The sequence below is a fragment of the Danio aesculapii genome, chromosome 4 (genome assembly GCF_903798145.1).
Source record: "Danio aesculapii chromosome 4, fDanAes4.1, whole genome shotgun sequence".
NCBI classification, from domain to species: Eukaryota; Metazoa; Chordata; class Actinopteri; order Cypriniformes; family Danionidae; genus Danio; species Danio aesculapii.
The window spans coordinates 28,361,068-28,382,762 of record NC_079438.1 but is presented as its reverse complement, the minus strand read 5'-3'; the positions used below and the strand labels follow the sequence as shown (position 1 = coordinate 28,382,762).

Genomic DNA, 21,695 nt, shown 5'->3' with positions numbered 1-21,695 from the left:
GCATAAGTGTTTTTATTGTGAAGGTGTGTGAGGACAGAGTGCAGTGCTATGGAGACGGCATCTTCTGTGCTCCTGTTGCCACGGCAGGCAAACTGATGTGGGTCCAGTGTGGATGACAGAGAGTCTTTCAGATGTGCCAGGACCAACCGCTCGAAGCACTTCATGATGATGGGTGTGAGTGCTACAGGGCGGTAGTAATTCAGGCATGTTGGGCTGGAGTGTTTAAGCACTGGCACAATAGAGGTGGTTTTAAAGCATGTTGGCACAGCTGCTAGGTTAAGCGACAGGTTGACAATGTCTGTGAATACCTCAGCGAGCTGTTCTGCACATGCTTTGAGGACGCGCCCAGGAATATCGTCTGGTCCAGCAGCCTTGCGCACATTGATCCGACTCGGTGCGGTGTAGACTTCTGAGGAGGTGAGTGTGATAAGTAAGTGGTCGATTGAGGAAGTGATCCTGGTGTAGTGTTTTTTATTGTCTCTTTCAAAGTAAGCATAAAAGTCATTTAGCTCGTTCAGGAAGGTGACATTTGTGGCTGTGGGTGTGGACTGGCTGGGTTTGTAGTTGCTGGTGGCCTGGATGCCCTGCCACATGCGCCGAGGATCAGAATTGGAAATGTGCTCCTCTAGCTTTAGCTTGTAACAGTGCTTGGCCTTTTTGATGCCCCTCTTTAGATTAACCCTGGAAGTGCTGTAGGCCTGTGCATCCCCTGATCTAAAGGCAGTGTTGCGTGCATTCAGCAGGAGGCCTCCTTGTTTATCCATGGCTTCTGATTCGGGTATGTGGTGATTTGATTCTGGGTTGTAACACTGTCTATGGTAGTGTTGATATATTCCTGAACAGAGGAAGTGTAACTGTCAATGTCTGTGTGAGAGCCATAGGTGGCCTGGAAAGCAAACATACTCCAGTCTGTATGTTGAAACGAGCACTTCAATAACAAGACAGCAGTCTTTGCTCTGTTACTTCGATACGCACTTTCGCTTTTTGTTTCTCACAGCCAGTCGTTAGGTTTCTACTGCTTGTCTCGACCTGGTTTCTCTACTCGTTTCCCCACACTGCAACAGTTCAGTCGGCTTCTCTTTCTTCCGCACCCCACTTAATACTGCCCTCTTCAACTCTCCTCCTCCTCCTCCTTTATACTCTCACCCATTTCCTTTTTGCTGTCCTATGGGTGGAGACCAATTAAACAAGAATCAGAAAACACCAATAATCATGAATGCATGATTATATGCTGTCATGGCTTTGCAATCAAAAAAATGTTGTTATAATAGAGGCCAAATGGAAAAAAAAACGACCATAAATATAACGAAAAGGGAGTAAATTTGCCCAGAGTGTATTGAGTTCATTTATTTATTTATTTATTTTATTATATTTTCCCAGAAAATTTCAAAATAAGATGTCCCCAAATATCAGTCGGATAGCTGAAACACAAAGAAAGTTTTGGCCAAATTAAGCCTCACAATTACCCCAGAATGGATGAAAATGATCCAACAGCACACAAGGGGAAAGGTGCACATTCCAGCCTTTATGCAGATTAGAAATTAGAATTAGAAAACTTTATTATCCACACGTGTGGGAATTTTATTTTGGCCTCTTAAACATCACAAATACAAAAACACAGAGCACAAACACAAAGCTTCCTACACCACAGATTACCAACACACAACCCTAGACATATAATCTACTTCATGGTCATTTATTCAGTATGGTAATAGCAGACCATATAAAAGATTTCTTAAAAATATTTGTTTTTGTTGTGGGTACTCTGTATTGTCTACCTGAAGGAAGCTTTTCAAATTCATAATAAAGAGGATGAGTTGAGTCATGAACTATCTGTGAGGTTTTCCGTCTGGTCTGGTTTGTTTGCAGTTCCACAAGCTGCTTCTGGGGCTCCATTATGATCTTACTAGCCATATTAACGATCTTTGCAAGTTTATACTTGCTTCTAGCTCCAAGATGTCTGAACCAGCAAGAAATATTATAGGAAATAATACTTTCAACCAGACTGGTATAAACCTTCCTCAGAATACCCTTACTAACATTAAAACTATTTAATTTTCTTAAAAGAAAGAGTCTCTGTGTTGCCTTCTTTTAGATATAGTCTGAGTGTTGACCAAAATTTAAGCCACTATCTAAAATAATTCCCAGATACTTAAAACTGTTTACAATCTCCACATGTTGACCCTCAATAGTAACTGGATGACATATTGGCTGCCCTTCCCTACTTATAATTAGTTCCCTAATTTTCAGAGCATTAAGTGACAAAGCACTCTCTTCGCACCATGTCACCAGATGTTCTATGTGCTCAATAGCCGCATTTCCACTGTCGGGCCAGTGCGAACCAGGGCTTTTATCAGGCCCTGTTTTATATTGGTTTATTTATTTAATGTGATTTTATTATATATTATATATATTTTTTATTTTATTAGATTTGTAATTTTTTAAAAATTATTTCAATATAGCTTAGGCTATTTTATCTAGATATGACACTGTTGTTTTAAGTCTATAAAAGTGGACACGTAATTTAAGTTTTATGTCTTTCTGTTGTATTCATATTGTGTATAATCTACAAAATAAAAAAAAATTTAAAAAGCTGCTCGCGGCATTAACAGATCTGTGAAGGGAGCGCGCTTTTGCTCGCTCTCACACACACATACAGGCATCTAAACACGCACAAGCACACCTATTAAATTTGACAAAAACTCTCGAAAACGTTTACTGTCTGCTATGTCTTTAATATGGTGTAAAGATTATTATGCGTTATTGAAACATCAGGTGGACGCAGCAAAGAATGTCTCTTATAAATTAAAACTTTATTATTTTATGCAACAGCCTTACATTTAAAAGGGAAACATCAGGGTGATCATACGCAAAAAGACCTCAAGCCTATGAGGCTAGATGGTTTCTTTTCCTTATTTGTTTGTTTGTTGCATGTACTTGTGTGCGATCGGAAAACTAGTGTCCGCCTCTCCTTTCACTCCGCCCGAACCCCTAGCTGGCCCTCTTTGGCCCAAGGTATTCGGCGGGCCGTTAAAGGCCAGCCACTGGCCAAGAGAAAGCCCCGCTTTGGCCCGATCAGACCCCGGAAGTGACAGTGGAAACGCGGCTAATGTAGGCCCTCTCTAGCTCCTCTTTTTCCTTGACCATAAGTCCAACCACAGCCATGTCATCAGCATACTTGAGTAGGGTAATATTGCTTTTAAAAATCTGCAGATGCTGTACTGGTATGTCTTATGTCTGCGAGGCAAATATTCAGCTGTTTGTTCAGCTGTTACCCCAGAACTTTTTTCTTCTGATGCGATTACCAGTTGGGCACAGAATGAACAAGTACTCCTTGTCTGCTTTACACATTTTAGAAAAAAAACATTCTGTTGTAGTTATGAATATATACGTATAAAAATAGGCCATTAACAGCTTTTGTAAAGATTGCTTAAGATTGCTCTCCAGAATATCAGACCTTGACAATTGTTATGAAATTGCATGAAATGCAATAAAACAAGAAACTTTCTGATCTGAGAAGAAGATCAGGAAACCGGCTGATTAACTGTTCTATTCAAATCAACCTGAGACAGTTGACAATAGGCTGGAAACACAGAGCTACACCTCACCAGGGGGGAATAAGAGAAAGTTCATCCTTCTCCTTTCACCTCAAGCCCTCCTTCTCGACTCTTAAGTTACCTTCTGATCCGAGCAGATCATTCACATAAAATGTCCAAGGTTTTAATATGGTGTATCTTGTAGCACTAAATTCATGTTGGGATCATCTTAAATGTCTCTGTGTGATTGGTAAAGTGGTCTTAATGTCACTGTACTATTTCACTGGTATATGTTGATTTGTTTTTTGGCTTTGATAAGATCTTTGCCAGATGCTCACCCTCATTAGAAATGGTTAACTTCTCAAATTCACCTGGCAGAGTCTTGGTGATGCTTCTATTATCTTTAATTTATGGCTACTTGTTCTGAGTTGAGTATTTAATGGAAATGTGGACAAATATCATTGGGATCTTGTAGCCAAGACACCTCGTTGCAGCATCTCTGTGACTTATGCTGCAACATTCTTCTCTGGTCAGTTATGCATCTCTAACTCTTTGATTTATCTGTAGGGGTAATTTAGTTTTAACCCAAAGAATGACCAGTCTGTCAGATGAAAAAGAGCCAGAGTCAGAGATTTTAAATAAATAAATAAAGTTTACTGAAGATAGTTTGCAGCTTCAACAATCGAGAAGAGTTCCTAGAAGGGTTGCCACCTGTCCCTTAAAATACAGAATCATCCCATATTGGAGAAAGAAAATGGGCATCCCGTTTTAAATCAATACAGGACGGGTTTTGTCCCGTATTTATCATATTTTTAAAGTAGCTTTTCATGCAAATCATCCCACACACATTTTATTAAGATGCCTCATGTCCTACTTTTGATTGGTTAATACTAATTTCATCGTTAGTTTGATTGGTCTTTGTCCAGTGAGGAGGACGGGTCTTTTAAGCTGAGTCTGTCAAGTCTTGACAGAGAGTAATGGCAGATGCTTCTCCAGGTAACCCCCGCGTCTGAAAGTTTCAACGCAAGCGACTGCAAAAGTACCACAGAGTGTTAGAAACTGTTATCAAGCCATGTTTCCATGTTTGGATAGGTTTTACTGCAAATAATGAAAAATGTTTTGGCCAAAATCTGTTATCAATTCTAACCTTTAAAATTAGGTTTATTAGTATGTTCTCCTCTTCTCTAGGTTACAGCAGCTGAGTTAACTCAGGTGTACCACACTATTAAACATAACATCAGCTATATCAGCCTGATCTTACGAGAAAACATAAGTATTTTACGTTTTGTCAGTTTAGTGGCTACTTTGTACGAATTTGTACGAATTCAGTCGTACGAAATTGTACGAATTTAAAAAGGAGGCATGGCACCTAACCCCACCCCTAAACCCAACCGTCATTGTGGGATGAGCAAATCGTACTAAATTGTACGAAATAGATCGTACGAATTAGCCGCTAAATCAAAAAGTTACGAATTGCCGTGAGATTGTGTTGGCTATATTAGTGCTGCAGAGTTAGTGCTGCAGAGTTGTAATAGAGAAAGACTGACTGCATCTTTTTACACAGATTTCAACAAAAGTTTATTTTAAAGTCCAAGTTTTCACACTTTCCTGAAAACATATTTTAAGTTGCGATTTACCACCACTGTCATGCTATTGAGCCTGTGATTGGGGATGTGGCCACCACTGCAGTATGCGTCCCTTATTTTTTTGTATTAAAAGTGGTAACCGTAGTTCCTAGGCCGCTCTGCCTTACTTTCACAAATCAATAACAATTATACTCTCACATAACATCAACTATGTCATTCATAGAGGTGTTCTAACCTAATTGGTTAAAACACAGATAGACTTGGAAAATTCCCACGTGGGGTGCGTGCGTACAATTCTGAACAGTATCTCAAGCATAAACGTCAGACATCCACCAGACTGTTTAGAGCTGACTCCAGACCTGTGAAACGGTTCCACAATAAAATAGAACACATACTCTTAAAGTACAAACTGTTTCTTACCCAAGGCTGTGTACTCTCAGCCGTCTTTATCAAAACTGGTTAAAAACCGGTGTAATCTACATTCAGGCAGTTATATTCTTACTACACAAAGTCTATCTTGAATAAAAAGTAGAATCACTTTAAAAGAATTAACCGTAAAAATTGCAAAATCACTTAAGACATTTTAGATAGTATTAACTCATAGAAATAACTATAGAAACAGTTGCTTCCAGTCTTCAGCCCTTCAGTTACACTCGAGGTCTCCGTGACCTCTGACCTAGTTTGGCGGCTCCTGAAAATAGTTACAAAGAGACAGGCAGATGCACTAAACATTCTTATATTAAGCAATATGTTAATTTTATTATTCAATAATCGTCTTTGATAAAAATGAGAAATAGGATGATGAGAAAAGGATAAATGTTGATCCATGATGAGACTGATTGGAAGGTAGAAATCCAAATCCTTCATATCTTTGAGTAATGGATGCTGTATTTTTACAGTATCAGCTCTGAAGTGGCTTTCTGATTGTTTTATTGTGTAATTTGCATAATACAATTTTACCTGACAAATAAAATGTTCAGTTTTGACTCATTCTGAATTCTCCTGAAATCTTTTTATATCCAGTGGATTAAGTAGAGGCTGCGCTACCTTTATGATTCGACATGATTAGACTTTTGATTTTAAAGGCACATTTGACTGTACGGAGCAGTGTGGCACGACAGCATGGAGACCTTTAATCATCTAATGGCTGACTTTAGCAAGTTGCATGGTATTGGCTAAATTGACTTTTTTTTTAGGATGAGTGGGCAGTTTGCAACCAGTCTATTTGAATATTAGTTAATCTTGCACCCTCTGACTAACTTCAGAGTGTCGACATACTGTCCGTGGGAAGACATGCAAAACTGGGGCATTAAACTCTGATCGGCGTTTGGTCCCTAATGAACGTACAACTGAAGAGTAAAGAATCCGATATAAATCAAAACTCTAAATTAAGTAATAAATGATGAATGTGATGTGTATTTCTAATTGTAAGAACAGTCTACATTTTACAACACTTAAAATTGGAGTCAGATTAAATTCTGAGCTAAAAAACGAATATAAATAAATTCTAATAAATAACAAAATTCTTTTCAGAAGCACTAGAAAAGGCTTCCATGCATTTAACCTTCAACCATACTGTTAGTTTCATCATTGGGCTAATAGATGAACTTCTACACTTTTTAAATCTGTGTCTTATCAATATGACCAAAAATACTTTTATGATCAATTATGTAAGAAACTGAAAACTGGACTGACATTTTCAGTTTACTATAACTTCTATGTTAAGTGTCTTTTGGCACAATTTACATTGTACATTGTAGCCAATGTTTCCAGTGTCTTTTCACTTTTCAGCTTTTGATGAGAGTTTTTAAGACTTTATGAAAACTAATGTTTAATTTTTATTTATTTCAGAGCTAATTGAAGATAATGAAATGAGGAAAGAGGAGGAACATGTCAAAATTGAGGAAAAAAATAATTTACAGACTGAAGGTATTTTGAAAAGGAAAGACAGGAATCGTTTCACCTGCACGCAGTGTGGAAAGAGTTTTGGAAGAAAAGGCAATCTTAATATTCACATCATGATCCACACTGGAGAGAAACCATTCACATGCACCCAGTGTGGGAAGAGTTTCAGCCAATCATCATCCCTTAATCTACACATGAAGATCCACACTGGAAAGAAACCATTCACTTGCACTCAGTGTGGGAGGAGTTTCAGCCAATCATCATCCCTTAATCTACACATGAAGGTCCACACTGGAGAGAAACCATTCACATGCACCCAGTGTGGGAAGAGTTTCAGCCAATCATCAAACTTAAATCTACACATGAGGATCCACACTGGAGAGAAACCATTCCCTTGCACTCAGTGTGGGAGGAGTTTCAGCCAATCATCATCCCTTAATCTACACATGATGAGCCACACTGGAGAGAAACAATTCACTTGCACTCAGTGTGGGAAGAGTTTCAGCCAATCAGCCAACTTTAATAAACACATGAGGATCCACACTGGAGAGAAACCTTTCACATGCACCCAGTGTGGGAAGAGTTTCAGCCAATCAACAAACTTTAATCTACACATGACGAGCCACACTGGAGAGAGACCATTCACATGCACTCAGTGTGGGAAAAGTTTTAAATGCTCATCACACCTTAATCAACACATGAGGATCCACACTGGAGAGAGACCATTCACATGTACTCAGTGTGGGAAGAGTTTCAGCCACTCATCACACCTTAATCAACACATGAGAATCCACACCGGAGAGAAACCATTCACTTGCACTCAGTGTGGGAAGAGTTTTAGCCAATCAGCCAACTTTAATCAACACATGAGAATCCACACCGGAGATAAACCATTCACTTGCACTCAGTGTGGGAAGAGTTTCAGCCAATCATCATCCCTTAATCTACACATGATGAACCACACTGGAGAGAAACCGTTTACTTGCACTCAGTGTGGGAAGAGTTTCAGCCAATCATCATCCCTTAATCTACACATGAGGATCCACACTGGAGAGAAACCATTCACATGCACCCAGTGTGGGAAGAGTTTCAGCCAATCACCATCCCTTAATCTACACATGACGAGCCACACTGGAGAGAGACCATTCATATGCACTCAGTGTGGGAAGAGTTTTAAATGCTCATCACACCTTAATCAACACATGAGGATCCATAGTGGAGAGAAACCATTCACTTGCACTTAAGCTGTGGTCACACTGGACTTTTCTCTCCATAGACTTTCATTTATGTGCACGCGAATGCATCAGACCGGAAACACAAATTCGTGCATCAAGTTTCACAGTTCACTGCGTTGCAAAGTTCAAGCTTGGTGAACTCTGACCTGCAAAATTGCATCACTTGACTGTGTGAGACCAATCGAAGTTCAAAACATGACCTCGCTGGACAGCAAATTAAATTATGGACCAATCGCTCACTTTTTTAATGTCTAATCATCTTGTTTAATTCCGCCCCTTTTTGCAGCGCCGTACAACAGAATTTTGCATGCTCAAACTCTAGTGTGACCGCAGCTTCGGTGTGGGATGAGTTTCAGCAACTCATCAGACCTTAATAAACACATGAAGATCCACACTGGAGAGAAACCATTCACATGCACTCAGTGTGGAAAGAGTTTCAACCGATCAGCAAACCTTAATGAACACATGAAAATCCACACTGGTGTGAAAGAGTATATGTGCTTCAGTGTGAGAAGACTTTTATTACAGCTCCAAAGTTTAAACTGCACCAGACAATTCACACTGGAGAGACGGTACAAGTATTCACACTGTGACAAGAGGTTTAATCAGTGAACACATCTGAAAACACACTGGAGAAAAACTGTACAGATCTGATCAGTGTCTACAGAGTTTCGCTTATTCGGTGCAGCTTAAGAAACACATGGACAAAAAGTTGCACACATAACATGAATGCAGCAAAATATTTTCTCATGTGCACAGGATGTTTCATGTCTGAATAATGTTTGAAAAGGCTGAGTGACAGTATACTGTTTTCCAACACTCCTACACTGCAGTAGGTGGGGTTGTAAATGTGTTGCGCTCCTCGCGTTTACCGTAAACACAATGGTGGCGGCTGAGAGAAGAACAGTTTGTTTTGGATGATGTTCTCTGTCTGACTCCCTGAATGAGAAACAAATCACTGGGAAGACACTGCACAACAAAGAAGGTGGAGCTCCAGGACGGTTAGTTTTCAGTATAACATGGCCTCAAGTTTAGAAAGCCCATTCAATTGTCCTGTGTTGCATCTTTTATTAGTAAAGTTTCTTTACTTTGAGGTTCAACATTTTTTCTAGTTTACTACATTTACTTGTTTGAGTAGAATACAAACTTGATGAATATTTTATGATTTAAGCAGAGCGACAGGTATTAAGTTTTACAAAATTAATACAGTGTGATGATCCCAAGACTCCAGATTGGAGTATGTGGTAAATCCTGATTGGATGCCTGCATTACTTATCAATGGGTATATAAAAGTTGTAGCTAGCTACTCCGGGACGCTGTGGCTACTCGAGAGTTCATGCCAAGACCTGTCATCTCATTGACTCTTTAACCTTATGGTTTTGTTTTGCATTACTTATGTCATGTAGTTAAAGTGTTGTGATTATATCCTAAGTTCTTTATCTTCATTATTATCCCTAGACATTTGTTGGTAGCTTTGATTGATTGTTCTATGAGTGACATTTTATAATAAATAATTTGCATTCAGGCTATTTTGTTGGCTCATCTTTCTTTTATGTTGCGACTCAAACGAGCGGGTCATAACACTTTGCAAATAGTGTCCGGTTGAATCCGAGATCTTGTCCTTTCGGTCATGACCATAGGTGTGAGCAGGAACCTAGATTGAGCGGTAAATTCAGAACATTGCCTTTCGTCTTAGCTCCTTCACCACAACAGACAATCACATCAACTGCATTACTGCTGCCGATGCACTGAACCGTCTTTTAATCTCACATTCCATTCCTCATAAAAAAATGCAGATATTTGAACTCCATCTGGGGTAAGGACTCTACTTTAAACTGGAGATGGCCACCTTTTTTCAGTCAAGCACCATGGTTTCTGACTTAGAGGTGCTGTTTCTTTCCCTGCCATGTCACACTCAGCAGCAAACCGTCCCACTGCATGCCGAAGGTCCATGTCCTATGAAGCCAAAAGGAACAACATTATCTGCAAATGGCAGAGACAGTCCTAGCCTGCACCTAAAATTCTGTCAGTAAAAATTATTATATCTGTTCAACCATAAACCAAGATGGAGCTCTCTCAGGAGGGATGGACCAGTGCGCGAGATGTCTCAGACTGAAGGCGTAATAATGAAATAAATACTCAGGAAGCCCCAACTCCTTTTTATCAACTGTATCAAATTTTATCAAATGGACTCCTATGCAACCAAGGAGGCTTATTGTTCCAGTGAAATCAATTGACTAAATTATTAAACTGTTTTAAATATTGTAAAGAATTATTTACAGGGATGTACTGAAGTAGAGAAGTAACTTTAGGAAGGCAATTCATTTTGAGTATGATAGTTACTTTGAGTACCTCAGAGCAGTGGTTCTCAATTCTGGTGGTTGTGCAAAATTAGTTGATTGACAGTCCCAAATTAATTTTAGCTCTTATTACTAGATCTTAGAATCACACCTGAGAAACCACAAATGCAGATTTGGCTTATCTTTAACTGCTTAAGATCAATTTGCACCAGATCAGCAAGAGACAACATTTGTTTGAGTTTCCTTCGCCGACTGGCCTCAACAATACACAGTGTTCCTGATTGTTCCAAGAAACACAGTGTTTCTTGGTTGGTGACTCCGCTTCAGTGACGTCCTTGGGATTCACTCACTTGTAAGTGGACGTTGTCCTGGGTTACTGGGGTGACAAGGAGTCACTCTGCTGCGCTGTGTTTCACGGAAACCTGGATAAACGAAGCCATTCCAGACAGCAGAAACTTTTAGCTGTACCGGACTTTCAGCTGTACAGAGCAGATTGTGATACGGAGTCAACAGGTAAAACGCACGGTAGTGGGACATGCTTTTACATCAACAGAAGGTGGTGTACGGATGTAACTCTGTTCAAGAAGATGTGCTGTCCTGATGTGGAAGTGCTTTTCATTAACTGTAAGCCGTTTTATTCACCGCAAGAATTTTCCTCGTTCATTCTCATCTGTGTTTACATTCTACCACAAACACACGTGAGTACTGCGCTGCAACAGCTGGCTGATCTGATCACAGAGACAGAACAACAACACCTGGACTCACTCTGTTTTTATCATTCTTGGTGACTTTAATCAGGCAAAACTCAGACATGAGCTGCCTAAATTCAAACAGCACATTACATGCCCACCAGACACAATAACATTTTGGACCAGTGCTACACCACAATAAAGGATGCATATCGCTCCGTCACCAGAGCAGCTCTAGGACTCTCCGACCACTGCCTGGTTCATCTTAACCAACTTACAGGCAAAAACTTAAACCAATATTAAGGTCTGTTAAGAGATGGACCAACGACACAGAGCTTACAAGCCTGTTTTGAATGCACTGACTGGAGTGTTTTTGAAGCTGCAGCCACAGAGCTGGACGAGCTCACAGAGACTGTAACATCATGTCCGCGGTCCACAAGGTGTCAAACTCGGATGAGAAGAAGCTTTTGCTGGCGCTCGCTGTTGGCCGCGTGGACACGCGGAAGATGGTGTGCCCGGTGGCCGGCTGTCGAAGGACGCCGGCCCGCCTAGACAGACACCTCAACCGACGGTAGCCGTGGTGTCTCAGCTGGCGTCGTCCTCAGAAGAGGAACTAGACGGCCCGGAATTCGAGCATCCGTGCGCCGACCCCCGCTGCAGGCTCGCTACAGAGTGCATACAGTCCCAGCTCTCAGACCTCAGCAAGCAGGTGGACAAGGTGAGGTCCACCCAGCTCGAATTCGCCCGCCGCTATCGATAGTTGAGGAGGGGGGAAGAGGGGAGGAAGAGGAGGCAGGCAAGGTCGTCTCCTGCACCGCCGGCACCATCCCCCGACCTGGCCCCTGGTCCCCATTCTGCAGACTTACTTTTGGAAGAGTTCGAGAGTTTCCAATTGGGAAGCGAGCCCACCGGCCGTCTACGGAACAACATCACCTCCAAACTGGCAAGGGTCAAGGCCTTCCTAGGCTACATGGCGAAAGGCCATGCGGACCCAGAAACCTTGTCTTTTCTCAACCAGCTGGCGCGCATCCGAGCCTGGTCCGCTCTGCTGGGCCAAACGGGCATGGCTGAACCCACGAGACAACACTACCTGAAGAACGTCGCGCAGTTCCTAGATTATCTCTCTGAAACCCCGCCGGCCTCCTGCCGCCTCTCCAGCACCACCCTGGTGCTGATTCGCAGGGAGGTTCGAGCTCTCATTCGCGGCATACGCGCCACCGCGTCGTGGTACACAAGGTAAGAACAAAGCAGGCGAAAGAAGGCCGACTGATCTCCAAAGCCACCCTGTTATGCTGTCACCAGACCGCTGGAGGAAAAATCCCTGCCCGAGTGTTCGGTTCCACCACCACTTGTGGAAATGCTGACCTTTCCGTTCTTCCCTCTTCTGCTCCAGCAGCTCTTGGTCAAATGAGCCACGTCAGTGTACCCCCCTTAACCCCCGAACAGAGAAGGGGGGTACGCTGACGTGGCTCGTTTGACCGAGAGCTGCTGGCACCCCGGAGCAGAGATTATCTTTTTGCCTTGCGGCTATTGCTAAGTTAAACCATTCATGGTGTAACAAGGTATGTTGGAAAAGTCTAATCCCTCTCGTAACTTACTGCCTTCCATCAGATGGCCTCGAGTCCAACCCAGACACCAGGCAGCAGTGGCGCTTTCATGGTTTTCTGACCAGCTACCTGACCTCCATCACAGGCCATCGCTGTGGGGTCTTCCAGAACCTAACCATCCATGAGGTTGAGGAGGTCATTAACGTGAGTGTAACTCTGCGGGTGGGGGCCACCCGTGGTATGCACTCACTCATCTTCTCTCTACTTGTCCAGATCACCACGCATAAGACAAACAGAACATTCGGCGCGGTCCAGTTGTCTCTCAACAAGGAAGAATACAGCTTGTTCCGGAGGTTCTTGCAGCTGCGGGCTAGCCTGCCCGGGGGGAGCCAGGCCTCCTATTTTTTTTTTTTACTTCCAGAGCCAGTCCCTGTCGAACCCTGAACAAATATTTTTAATCTGCGTGGACCAGCATGGGGCTTCCCGGCAAGCCCACCTTCACTGACGTCCGCACTGCCATCGCGACGCACGTGAGTATCTATGCAGTGCCCCCCCTGTGACCCCCATGACTGCCAGCGGCTTTGACCCCAAAAAGGTTCTGTCTGTCTGTCTCTGACGCAGGCAAAGAATTCACATTCTTCCGAGGATCGCAGGAAGGTGGCGCAATTCCTGTGTCATGACACTTCAACCTCAGTTAAGTTATACGCACTTCACCTCGGCCCTCTTACGCACTCTTCGAGAGGGCCTTTGTGGAGGAGGAGGAGGAGGAGGTAGCAGGCAGAGAACGCCACACAAGGAAGGGGTGCAAGAGGCCAGAGAGTCCCGGGTCACCCCTGGTAAATCAGTTCCTTTTTGGCATGGACTTCAACAGCAGGACGTGTGGTGTTAGCTAACTGGCCTTTCTATGTCTCTTTTTCAGGAGGGAACTAGCAGGAGGACGCTGCCATGGCAGTCTTCAAAGGGGAAACGCCCCCTCGAAGCAACAGAAGACTCTGAATCTTCCTGAAGAAATATTATACAATTTAACAATAAAGGTCATACGGTGTTCAGTGTCTTTATTATTCCTCTATCTGTGTGGTAAAAATAGCTTCAATCGGGACAAATGATCCCTATCTTCTGTGTTAAAAGTGTCGCGTGGGACGCCCGGGTTCAGGTTCAGCCTTGGCTAAGTCCCAATTGGGACAAATGATCCCTGTCTCCACTGTTAAAAGTGTCGCGTGGGACTCCCGGTTCCAGGTTCAGCCTTGGTTGATAGCCCATCAGGACAAATGATCCCTTTTTCAGCACAAAGAGGTGCCAGGCTGGACGAGACTCCAGGTCTGCGGCGGCGTTGAATGGTCATATGGCCCATGGTCCAACTCTGGGTATTTGCAGGCTTCTCCCAGGACGGCTCTGTCCTTTGAGCTGCATAAAGAGGTCAGAAGAGGGCTGCCCAAAAGCGGGGGTTAACTTCTGTGAGGTAAGCTTACAGTCAAACCATACTCCTAGGTATCTTATATCACTAGCTTGTTTAAGATGTTGTCTAAATAGTTTAAGGTTTATTTCGGGTTTTTAAATTTTTTTTGAAAAGCAGATAAATTGAGTTTTTTCCACTGATATGGATATGGTTGCTAAGGTGTTGCTAGGTGGTTGCTAGGCGGTTGCTAAGGTGTTGCTAGGCGGTTGCTAAGGTGCTGCTAGGTGGTTGCTAAGCAGTTGCTAAGTTGTTGATAGGTGGTTACTAAGGTGTTGCTAGGCGGTTGCTAAGGCGTTGCTAGGCGGTTTCCAAGGTGTTGCTAGGTGGTTGCTAAGGTGTTGCTATGCGGTTGCTAAGGTGTTGCTAGGCGGTTGCTAAGGCGTTACTATGCGGTTGCCAAGGTGTTGCTATGCGGTTGCTAAGGTGTTGCTAGGCGGTTGCTAAGGCATTGCTAGGTGGTTGCTAAGAAGTTGCTAGGCTGTTGCTAAGGTGTTGCTAGGCGGTTGCTAAGGCGTTACTATGCGGTTGCTAAGGTGTTGCTAGGCGGTTGCTAAGGCGTTGCTATTTGGTTGCTAGGGTGTTGCTAGGCATTTGCTAAGGTGTTGCTATATGGTTGCTAGGCGGTTGCTAAGGCGTTGCTATGTGGTTGCTAAGGAGTTGCTAGGGGTTGCTAAGGTGTTGGTAGGCAGTTGCTAAGGTGTTGCTAGGGGGTTGCTAAGGCGTTGCTATGTGGTTGCTAGGGTGTTGCTAGGCATTTGCTAAGGTGTTGCTATGTGGTTGTTAGGCGGTTGCTAAGGTGTTACTAGGCAGTTGCTAAGGTGTTGCTATGTGGTTGCTAGGCAGTTGCCAAGGCAATGCTAGGTGGTTGCTATGCGGTTGCTAAGGTGTTGCTAGGCGGTTGCTAAGGTGTTGCTAGGCGGTTGCTAAGGTGTTTCTATGTCTTAGGATTCCTGCTTCCTGCTTCGCTACTGTTCGGACGTCTTTGCCTACTGCTCCGCTCTCTGCTCACTTGCTTTTATATCTTAAACCCTAATTTTAACTTGAGCCTATCAGCACAGTGCTCAATCGACACAGCTTGAAGATCAGCATCGATTCTACAAACTTTCTGGAATATAGCTTTACTAACAAGAGGGGAATTATCGTCTAAACAATCCTCCCGCTACCAGCTGCTCACATTCCTGAGACGGGAAAACACGGCTGTGAAAATGCCTCTGGATCGGATTAATTCAGATTCTCACTGCTGTACAAACTGCCACAAACTTCTACAAAAGATTGCAGTTCTTGAAACAAAGTTACTTGCGATCCAACCAGAACTGCAACGTCATTGTGGACGCTCACAGCAAATAGCCGGTGAGTCCCATAAATCTATTCCTACCACTATTTCCAGCACTGAAAAACAGATTAAAGCTGTTGAAAATGAGCATTGGCATAAACAAGGTGCGAGACCAAAGGGTACTCACGGGGTCAGATCATATGCTGCCGCATTAGCGTCCTCTACCCCAAATACAGCTCGGACTCAAATACAGCTTGAGAACAGATATGAAGTATTGAGTAATATGGGTGAAGAATCCCCAAATGCAGTCAGACAGAGATCGCATGACTCAGCAGCTAACTCTGCATGGAACAGAGGCTCAAGGCCGACTAGACAGCGGCATTCTGCTCCGATCGCACCTGAGATAAGAACACTAGTTGTAGGAGATTCAATAATCAGGAGTTTTAGGAGCAAATCTACAATGACATACTGCTTCCCTCATGCAACAGTTTCTGATGTAAACAAAGAACTTAAGGAAATTCTGAAAAAGCACAAGACTGCAAAACGGATTATCATCCATGTGGGGAAGAATGATATTCGGAAGGAACAGTCAGAACTGCTCAAGAGAGATTTCTGTGAGCTCTTGGAAACAGTTGAAAGAGTGAAAATTCAGCCGTTCATCAGTGGACCACTCCCTGCAAGAGGGACAAATATGTTTTCACGGCTTCTTGGTCTAAATGTATGGCTGCAGAAAGCATGTAACAGGAAAGGAGTGAATTTTATTGACAACTTCAATCTCTTCTGGAACCAAAGACAACTGTTGACATCAGACGGCCTTCACCCAAACAAACTTGGTGCAAAGGTGCTAAAGGACAATATCTTTTTCTCTCTCCATCATCCATCAGCTGTATGTGCCACTGACCTCAATCCAAATGGCACATACACACCTAGCAAATGTCCAGATGACCACAGGACCTCAAATCAGCTCCCGAGTGCACTTGGGGCTGACGCATCACCCAAGGACAGTGATAACGCCACGCAGCCAAAACACCCACTGTTGATAGAGACACTATCGCTGGCACTCTGCTCAACACAGACAGACTGTGACACATCAGAACAGCATCATGTCTCGTCACTAAAAAATGATCCTCAGGAAAACACCAAGGAAAACATATTTCAGCACCCAGAATCTCCAGAGCCACAGCCTCTGTCCCCAGACACATTCTCATTATCATCTTGCTCGCCTCTCTTGGGTTTCTCAAAAAAGATGGAGAAACTGGTGCATGCTGGAACTAAACTTTCACACTCTATCGCCGCAAGCCCCCAGTTACCAACCAAAAAGCGGCCTGCTCCACAACCACCTCTGAGCCCACCTGGAAGAGCCCTCCGACATTTGCCCCACCACCAGGGCCCAAACAACAACGCACCATCTTCAGCTGGTGAACAAAACTGCTCTCCATGCTGTGTCTCGGGTGCCTGCTTAGATAACAGTGTCTTTATCAGATGTTTACAGAACAAGCAGGAACCCAGTGTGCCTGTAGCTTTCTCTACACATATATGTGTTGTATTACGTGACAGAAAACTGAAGACTTTTTCAGGCCGTATAGCAAATCACTCAAATCTTGTGTCTATTAAATATAAATCTGAGACTACTGTAGCAAAAACAGCTAAAACTGTTAAGTTAGCACTTTTAAACATCCGATCACTCAACAATAAGTCACTTTTAGTCAATGATTTTATCAGCTCAAATTGCCTTGATTTTATGCTTTTAAATGAAACTTGGCTAGATGACAGCTGTAGTGCAGCAGTTCTGAATGAAACAGCTCCTTTAAACTTTGACTTTTTGAGTGTTTGCAGAGCCAATAGGAGAGGTGGAGGCATTGCTGCCCTGTTTAAAGATGTCTATGAGTGTAAACAAGTGTCATTTGGTGACTTTTTGTCTTTTGAATATCTGAGTATAGCACTAAAAGGTGCTCCACGTATCTTACTGATCATTATCTACAGACCTCCAAAATATTCTCCAGCTTTTATTGATGATTTTACAGAGCTGTTATCAATAGTAACCTCTGAATTTGACTATTTTACCATTGCTGGGGATTTTAATATTCACATTGATAATCCAGAAATCAATGCTGTAAAAGAACTGATGACTGTTTTGAACACTTTTGATCTGACTCAGCATGTTCAAGGACCCACACACAATCGTGGACACACTCTTGATCTACTTATAACTAAGGGTTTACACATTTCATCAACTGTTGTTAAGGATGTTGCACTATATGATCATTTCTGTATTTTCTTTGATATATTGATCACTCCAGCTATTAAAGACAGATCTGTCTCTGTCAGAAAGAGATGCATAAATGAGAACACTAATGAGCAGTTTATGAAGGCCATATCGCTAGCACCAAGTATATCTGCAGACTCTGCTGATTCTCTTCTTGATTTGTTTAACTCTAAAGTTAAAAATGTCATAGATGACATTGCTCCTGTTAAAGCCAAGAAGATAACTAGCAGGCAAAGGGGATCTTGGACTAGGTCCCTAAAAATACAAATGGCGAAAAGACAGTGCAGAAAAGCTGAGCGTATGTGGAGAAAGACCAAACTAGTAGTCCATTATAATATCTATAAAGACAGTCTTCGTGCTTTTAATATGGAACTAAAAACTGCTAGGCAGACTTTCTTTTCAAGCCTTATAAACAGCAACGTAAACAATGCTCGTAAACTCTTTGCAACGATAGAGAAACTCACAACCCCCCCCAGTCGGATTCCCAGTGAGCTACTCTCTGAAAGCAAATGTAATGAGTTTGCTCATTTCTTTACTGACAAGATCAATAATATCAGAAAGACAATCAGCTCATCCAATCAGCCAAGTTGTGTCGACGTCAGACTAGCTCAACCACAACTTAAGAAATCAGACATTATGTCCGATTTCATGGCAATTAATGGCAAAATCTTAGAAGAGATCGTGCAAGTTATGAAAACATCAACCTGCAGTCTTGACACGCTCCCCACATCGTTCTTTAAAATGGTGTTGACCTGCTTAGAAATGGATCTTCTAAAAGTGGTAAATGCTTCACTTCTCTCAGGGATTTTTCCTAACTCACTTAAAACTGCAGTTGTTAAACCTCTCTTGAAGAAGAGCAACCTGGATAATACCCTATTGAGCAATTACAGGCCCATCTCAAATCTCCCTTTCATTGGCAAAATCATTGAAAAAGTTGTTTTTAACCAGGTTAACAAGTTCCTAAACTTCAAGGGGTGTTTAGACAATTATCAATCTGGTTTCAGACCACATCACAGTACAGAGAGTGCTCTTATAAAGATAATCAATGACATCCGCCTAAATACAGATTCAGGCAAACTAACAGTGCTGGTACTGCTCGATCTCAGTGCTGCATTTGACACTGTCGATCACAGCATACTTCTGGATAGGCTGGAAAACTGGGTTGGGCTGTCTGGGACGGTCCTCAAATGGTTCAGATCTTACCTTGAAGGAAGAGGTTACTATGTCAGTATAGGTGATCATAGGTCGAGGTGGACACCCATGACATGTGGAGTCCCACAAGGCTCGATTCTGGCACCACTCCTGTTCAACCTTTATATGCTCCCTCTGAGCCAAATAATGAGAAAAAACCAAATCTCCTACCACAGCTATGCTGATGACACTCAGATCTACCTAGCCTTACTGCCTAATGACTACAGCCCCATTGACACCCTCTGCCAATGCATTGATGAAATTAACAATTGGATGTGCCAAAACTTTCTTCAGTTAAACAAAGAGAAAACTGAAGTGATTGCGTTTGGGAACAGAGATGAGGTTCACAAGGTGAATGCGTACCTTGGCTCTAAGGGTCAAACAACAAAAAATAAGGTCAAGAATCTTGGTGTGACTCTGGAGTCAGATCTGAGTTTTAATAGTCATATCAAAGCAGTTAGTAAATCAGCATACTATCATCTCAAAAACATTGCAAGAATTAGATGCTTTGTTTCCAGTGAAGACTTAGAGAAACTTGTTCATGCTTTTATCAGCAGCAGGGTGGATTACTGTAATGTCCTCCTTACTGGCCTTCCCAAAAAGACAGTCAGACAGTTGCAGCTCATCCAGAACGCTGCGGCCAGAATTCTGACCAGAACCAGGAAATCAGAGCACATCACACCTGTCCTCAGGTCTTTAAACTGGCTCCCAGTTACATTCAGAATAGATTTTAAAGTATTATTACTGGTCTATAAATCACTAAATGGCCTAGGACCTCAATTCATTATAGATATGCTCACTGAATACAAACCTAACAGATCACTCAGATCTTTAGGATCAAATAGATTAGAAATCCCAAGAGTTCAGTCAAAGCAGGGTGAATCGGCTTTCAGCTACTACGCCCCTCGCTGCTGGAATCAGCTTCCAGAAATGATCAGATGTGCTCCAACATTAGGCACGTTCAAATCAAGACTGAAAACACATCTGTTTAGCTGTGCCTTTACTGAATAAGCACTGTGCTACGTCCGACAGATCGAACTACTATGTTTTTCTCTTCTTTTTAATTCTTTTATAACACATTTTATCAGCTTTTATTTTATTTTATTTTCATTTTTACCATTTTTATTATTTGTTTTTATTTCTCTTATACTTGTTTCTTTTATTCCTGTTTATGTAAAGCACTTTGAATTGCCACTGTGTATGAAATGTGCTATATAAATAAACTTGCCTTGACTTGGCTTGCCTTGCATAGTTGGGGCGAGGAATCGTACTCAACTTTTGGACGACACGAGCCACTTATTCTAATGACTACTTGTCACTTTTGCCAAAACAGACATAAATCGTCGAAATCGGCCATAAGCTATGAACGCCTTTGGGGGTGCCCAAGCACTTCGTACCATTTTGTCCATAAAGTGCCTATATGTCCCCCCTGAATGCCTATTGATCCTTCATCTTCCTCATTGTTCACTGAATGCCTATTGATCCCCCTGACTGCTTATTGTCCACAAAGTGCCTGTTCATCCCCCTGACTGCCTGTTCTCCGTCATCGTCTTCCTCAATGTCCGCAGGATGCCTATTGATCCCCCTGACTGCCTATTCGTCACCCTCCTCTTCCTAATTGTCCACAGAATGCCTGTTCATCCCCCTGATTGCCTATTGTCCGCAATGTGCCTGTTGACCCTATCCTGCCCCCCCACCCGACTGCCTGTTTTTCACCCTTGTCTTCCTCATTGTCCGCAGAGTGCCTTTGATCACCCTAAACACATATTCATCATCGTGCAAAAAGTGACCGCCGTGCCCTGGGGACTACCTAGACACACTCGCCAGGCACCCTTTGTGCTACCGAACTTTCGTTTTTGGTCACAGGGAGAAGTGTTTCCCAAGATGGCTTAGAAAGGCCGCAGGAGTCTTTTCGGTCCCCAGAGAGTAGCTATACCTCAAGTCTGGGGCTGAACGGTCCCTTAGGGGCTGAATGGCTGAGCGTCCCACGTTCAACTTTTCCCATTCATTTTCACAGGTATTTCGTGGACAGCACCCGATTGGCCCCAAACTGACATATATGTTGCACCACGGGGCCCTGGGGCAAGCCCCAGAGTTCTGCGGTTGCAGTGGCTTCAAAAAGCCACCCATGACCACAAACTACCTATGGAGTTTCCATTGAATAAGTTGAAGGTGGGACAAGGCCGTACAGGGGGTCAAAAAGTCACAGGACCCCTAACTTTGACACAGAGTACCACCGCCATAGAGCTCTATAGGATCTCACAGGTTCTTCTCTACATCACAGGGGTGTTTTCATTACTCAAAAATTCTGGAAAGAACCTTCTGTCAATGTGAATCCAGGCCTGACATTGGTCTGCTGTAATTGGGGTTTCTTACATACAGTACAGTGATGTCAAATATGTAAACATTGTCTGTAAAAGTGGTACATCGAACAAAGAAACCATAAATATGGAATAAGGATTAATAAAGATGAAATCTATAGATAATGGCATCATTACCACAGAGGATGACCCAACTGGACTACAATTGGGTCATCCTTTGTGGTAATGATGTCATTTGATCCATTCTGAAATTTTCATCATCTAAACATGTAATATTGTACATCAGTTTTCATGCAAGAGTAATGCAACAGTTATTTGTCATTTTGAGTGCTTGTATCAGTCGATAATAACATCATGTTTAGTAAATGAATACACATTTATTTCAAATGT

General features: G+C 42.6%; 1 protein-coding gene across 1 annotated transcript; it reads left to right on the top strand.

The window, feature by feature from the left end:
* The first annotated feature begins 6,979 nt into the window (after window positions 1-6,979).
* On the top strand, window positions 6,980-8,283 carry LOC130222833 (gastrula zinc finger protein XlCGF57.1-like). The gene has a single exon (XM_056455403.1). It carries the CDS (start codon window positions 6,994-6,996, stop codon window positions 8,269-8,271), a length of 1,278 nt encoding a protein of 425 aa, XP_056311378.1. The 5' UTR covers window positions 6,980-6,993; the 3' UTR covers window positions 8,272-8,283.
* The last annotated feature ends 13,412 nt before the right edge of the window (window positions 8,284-21,695 follow it).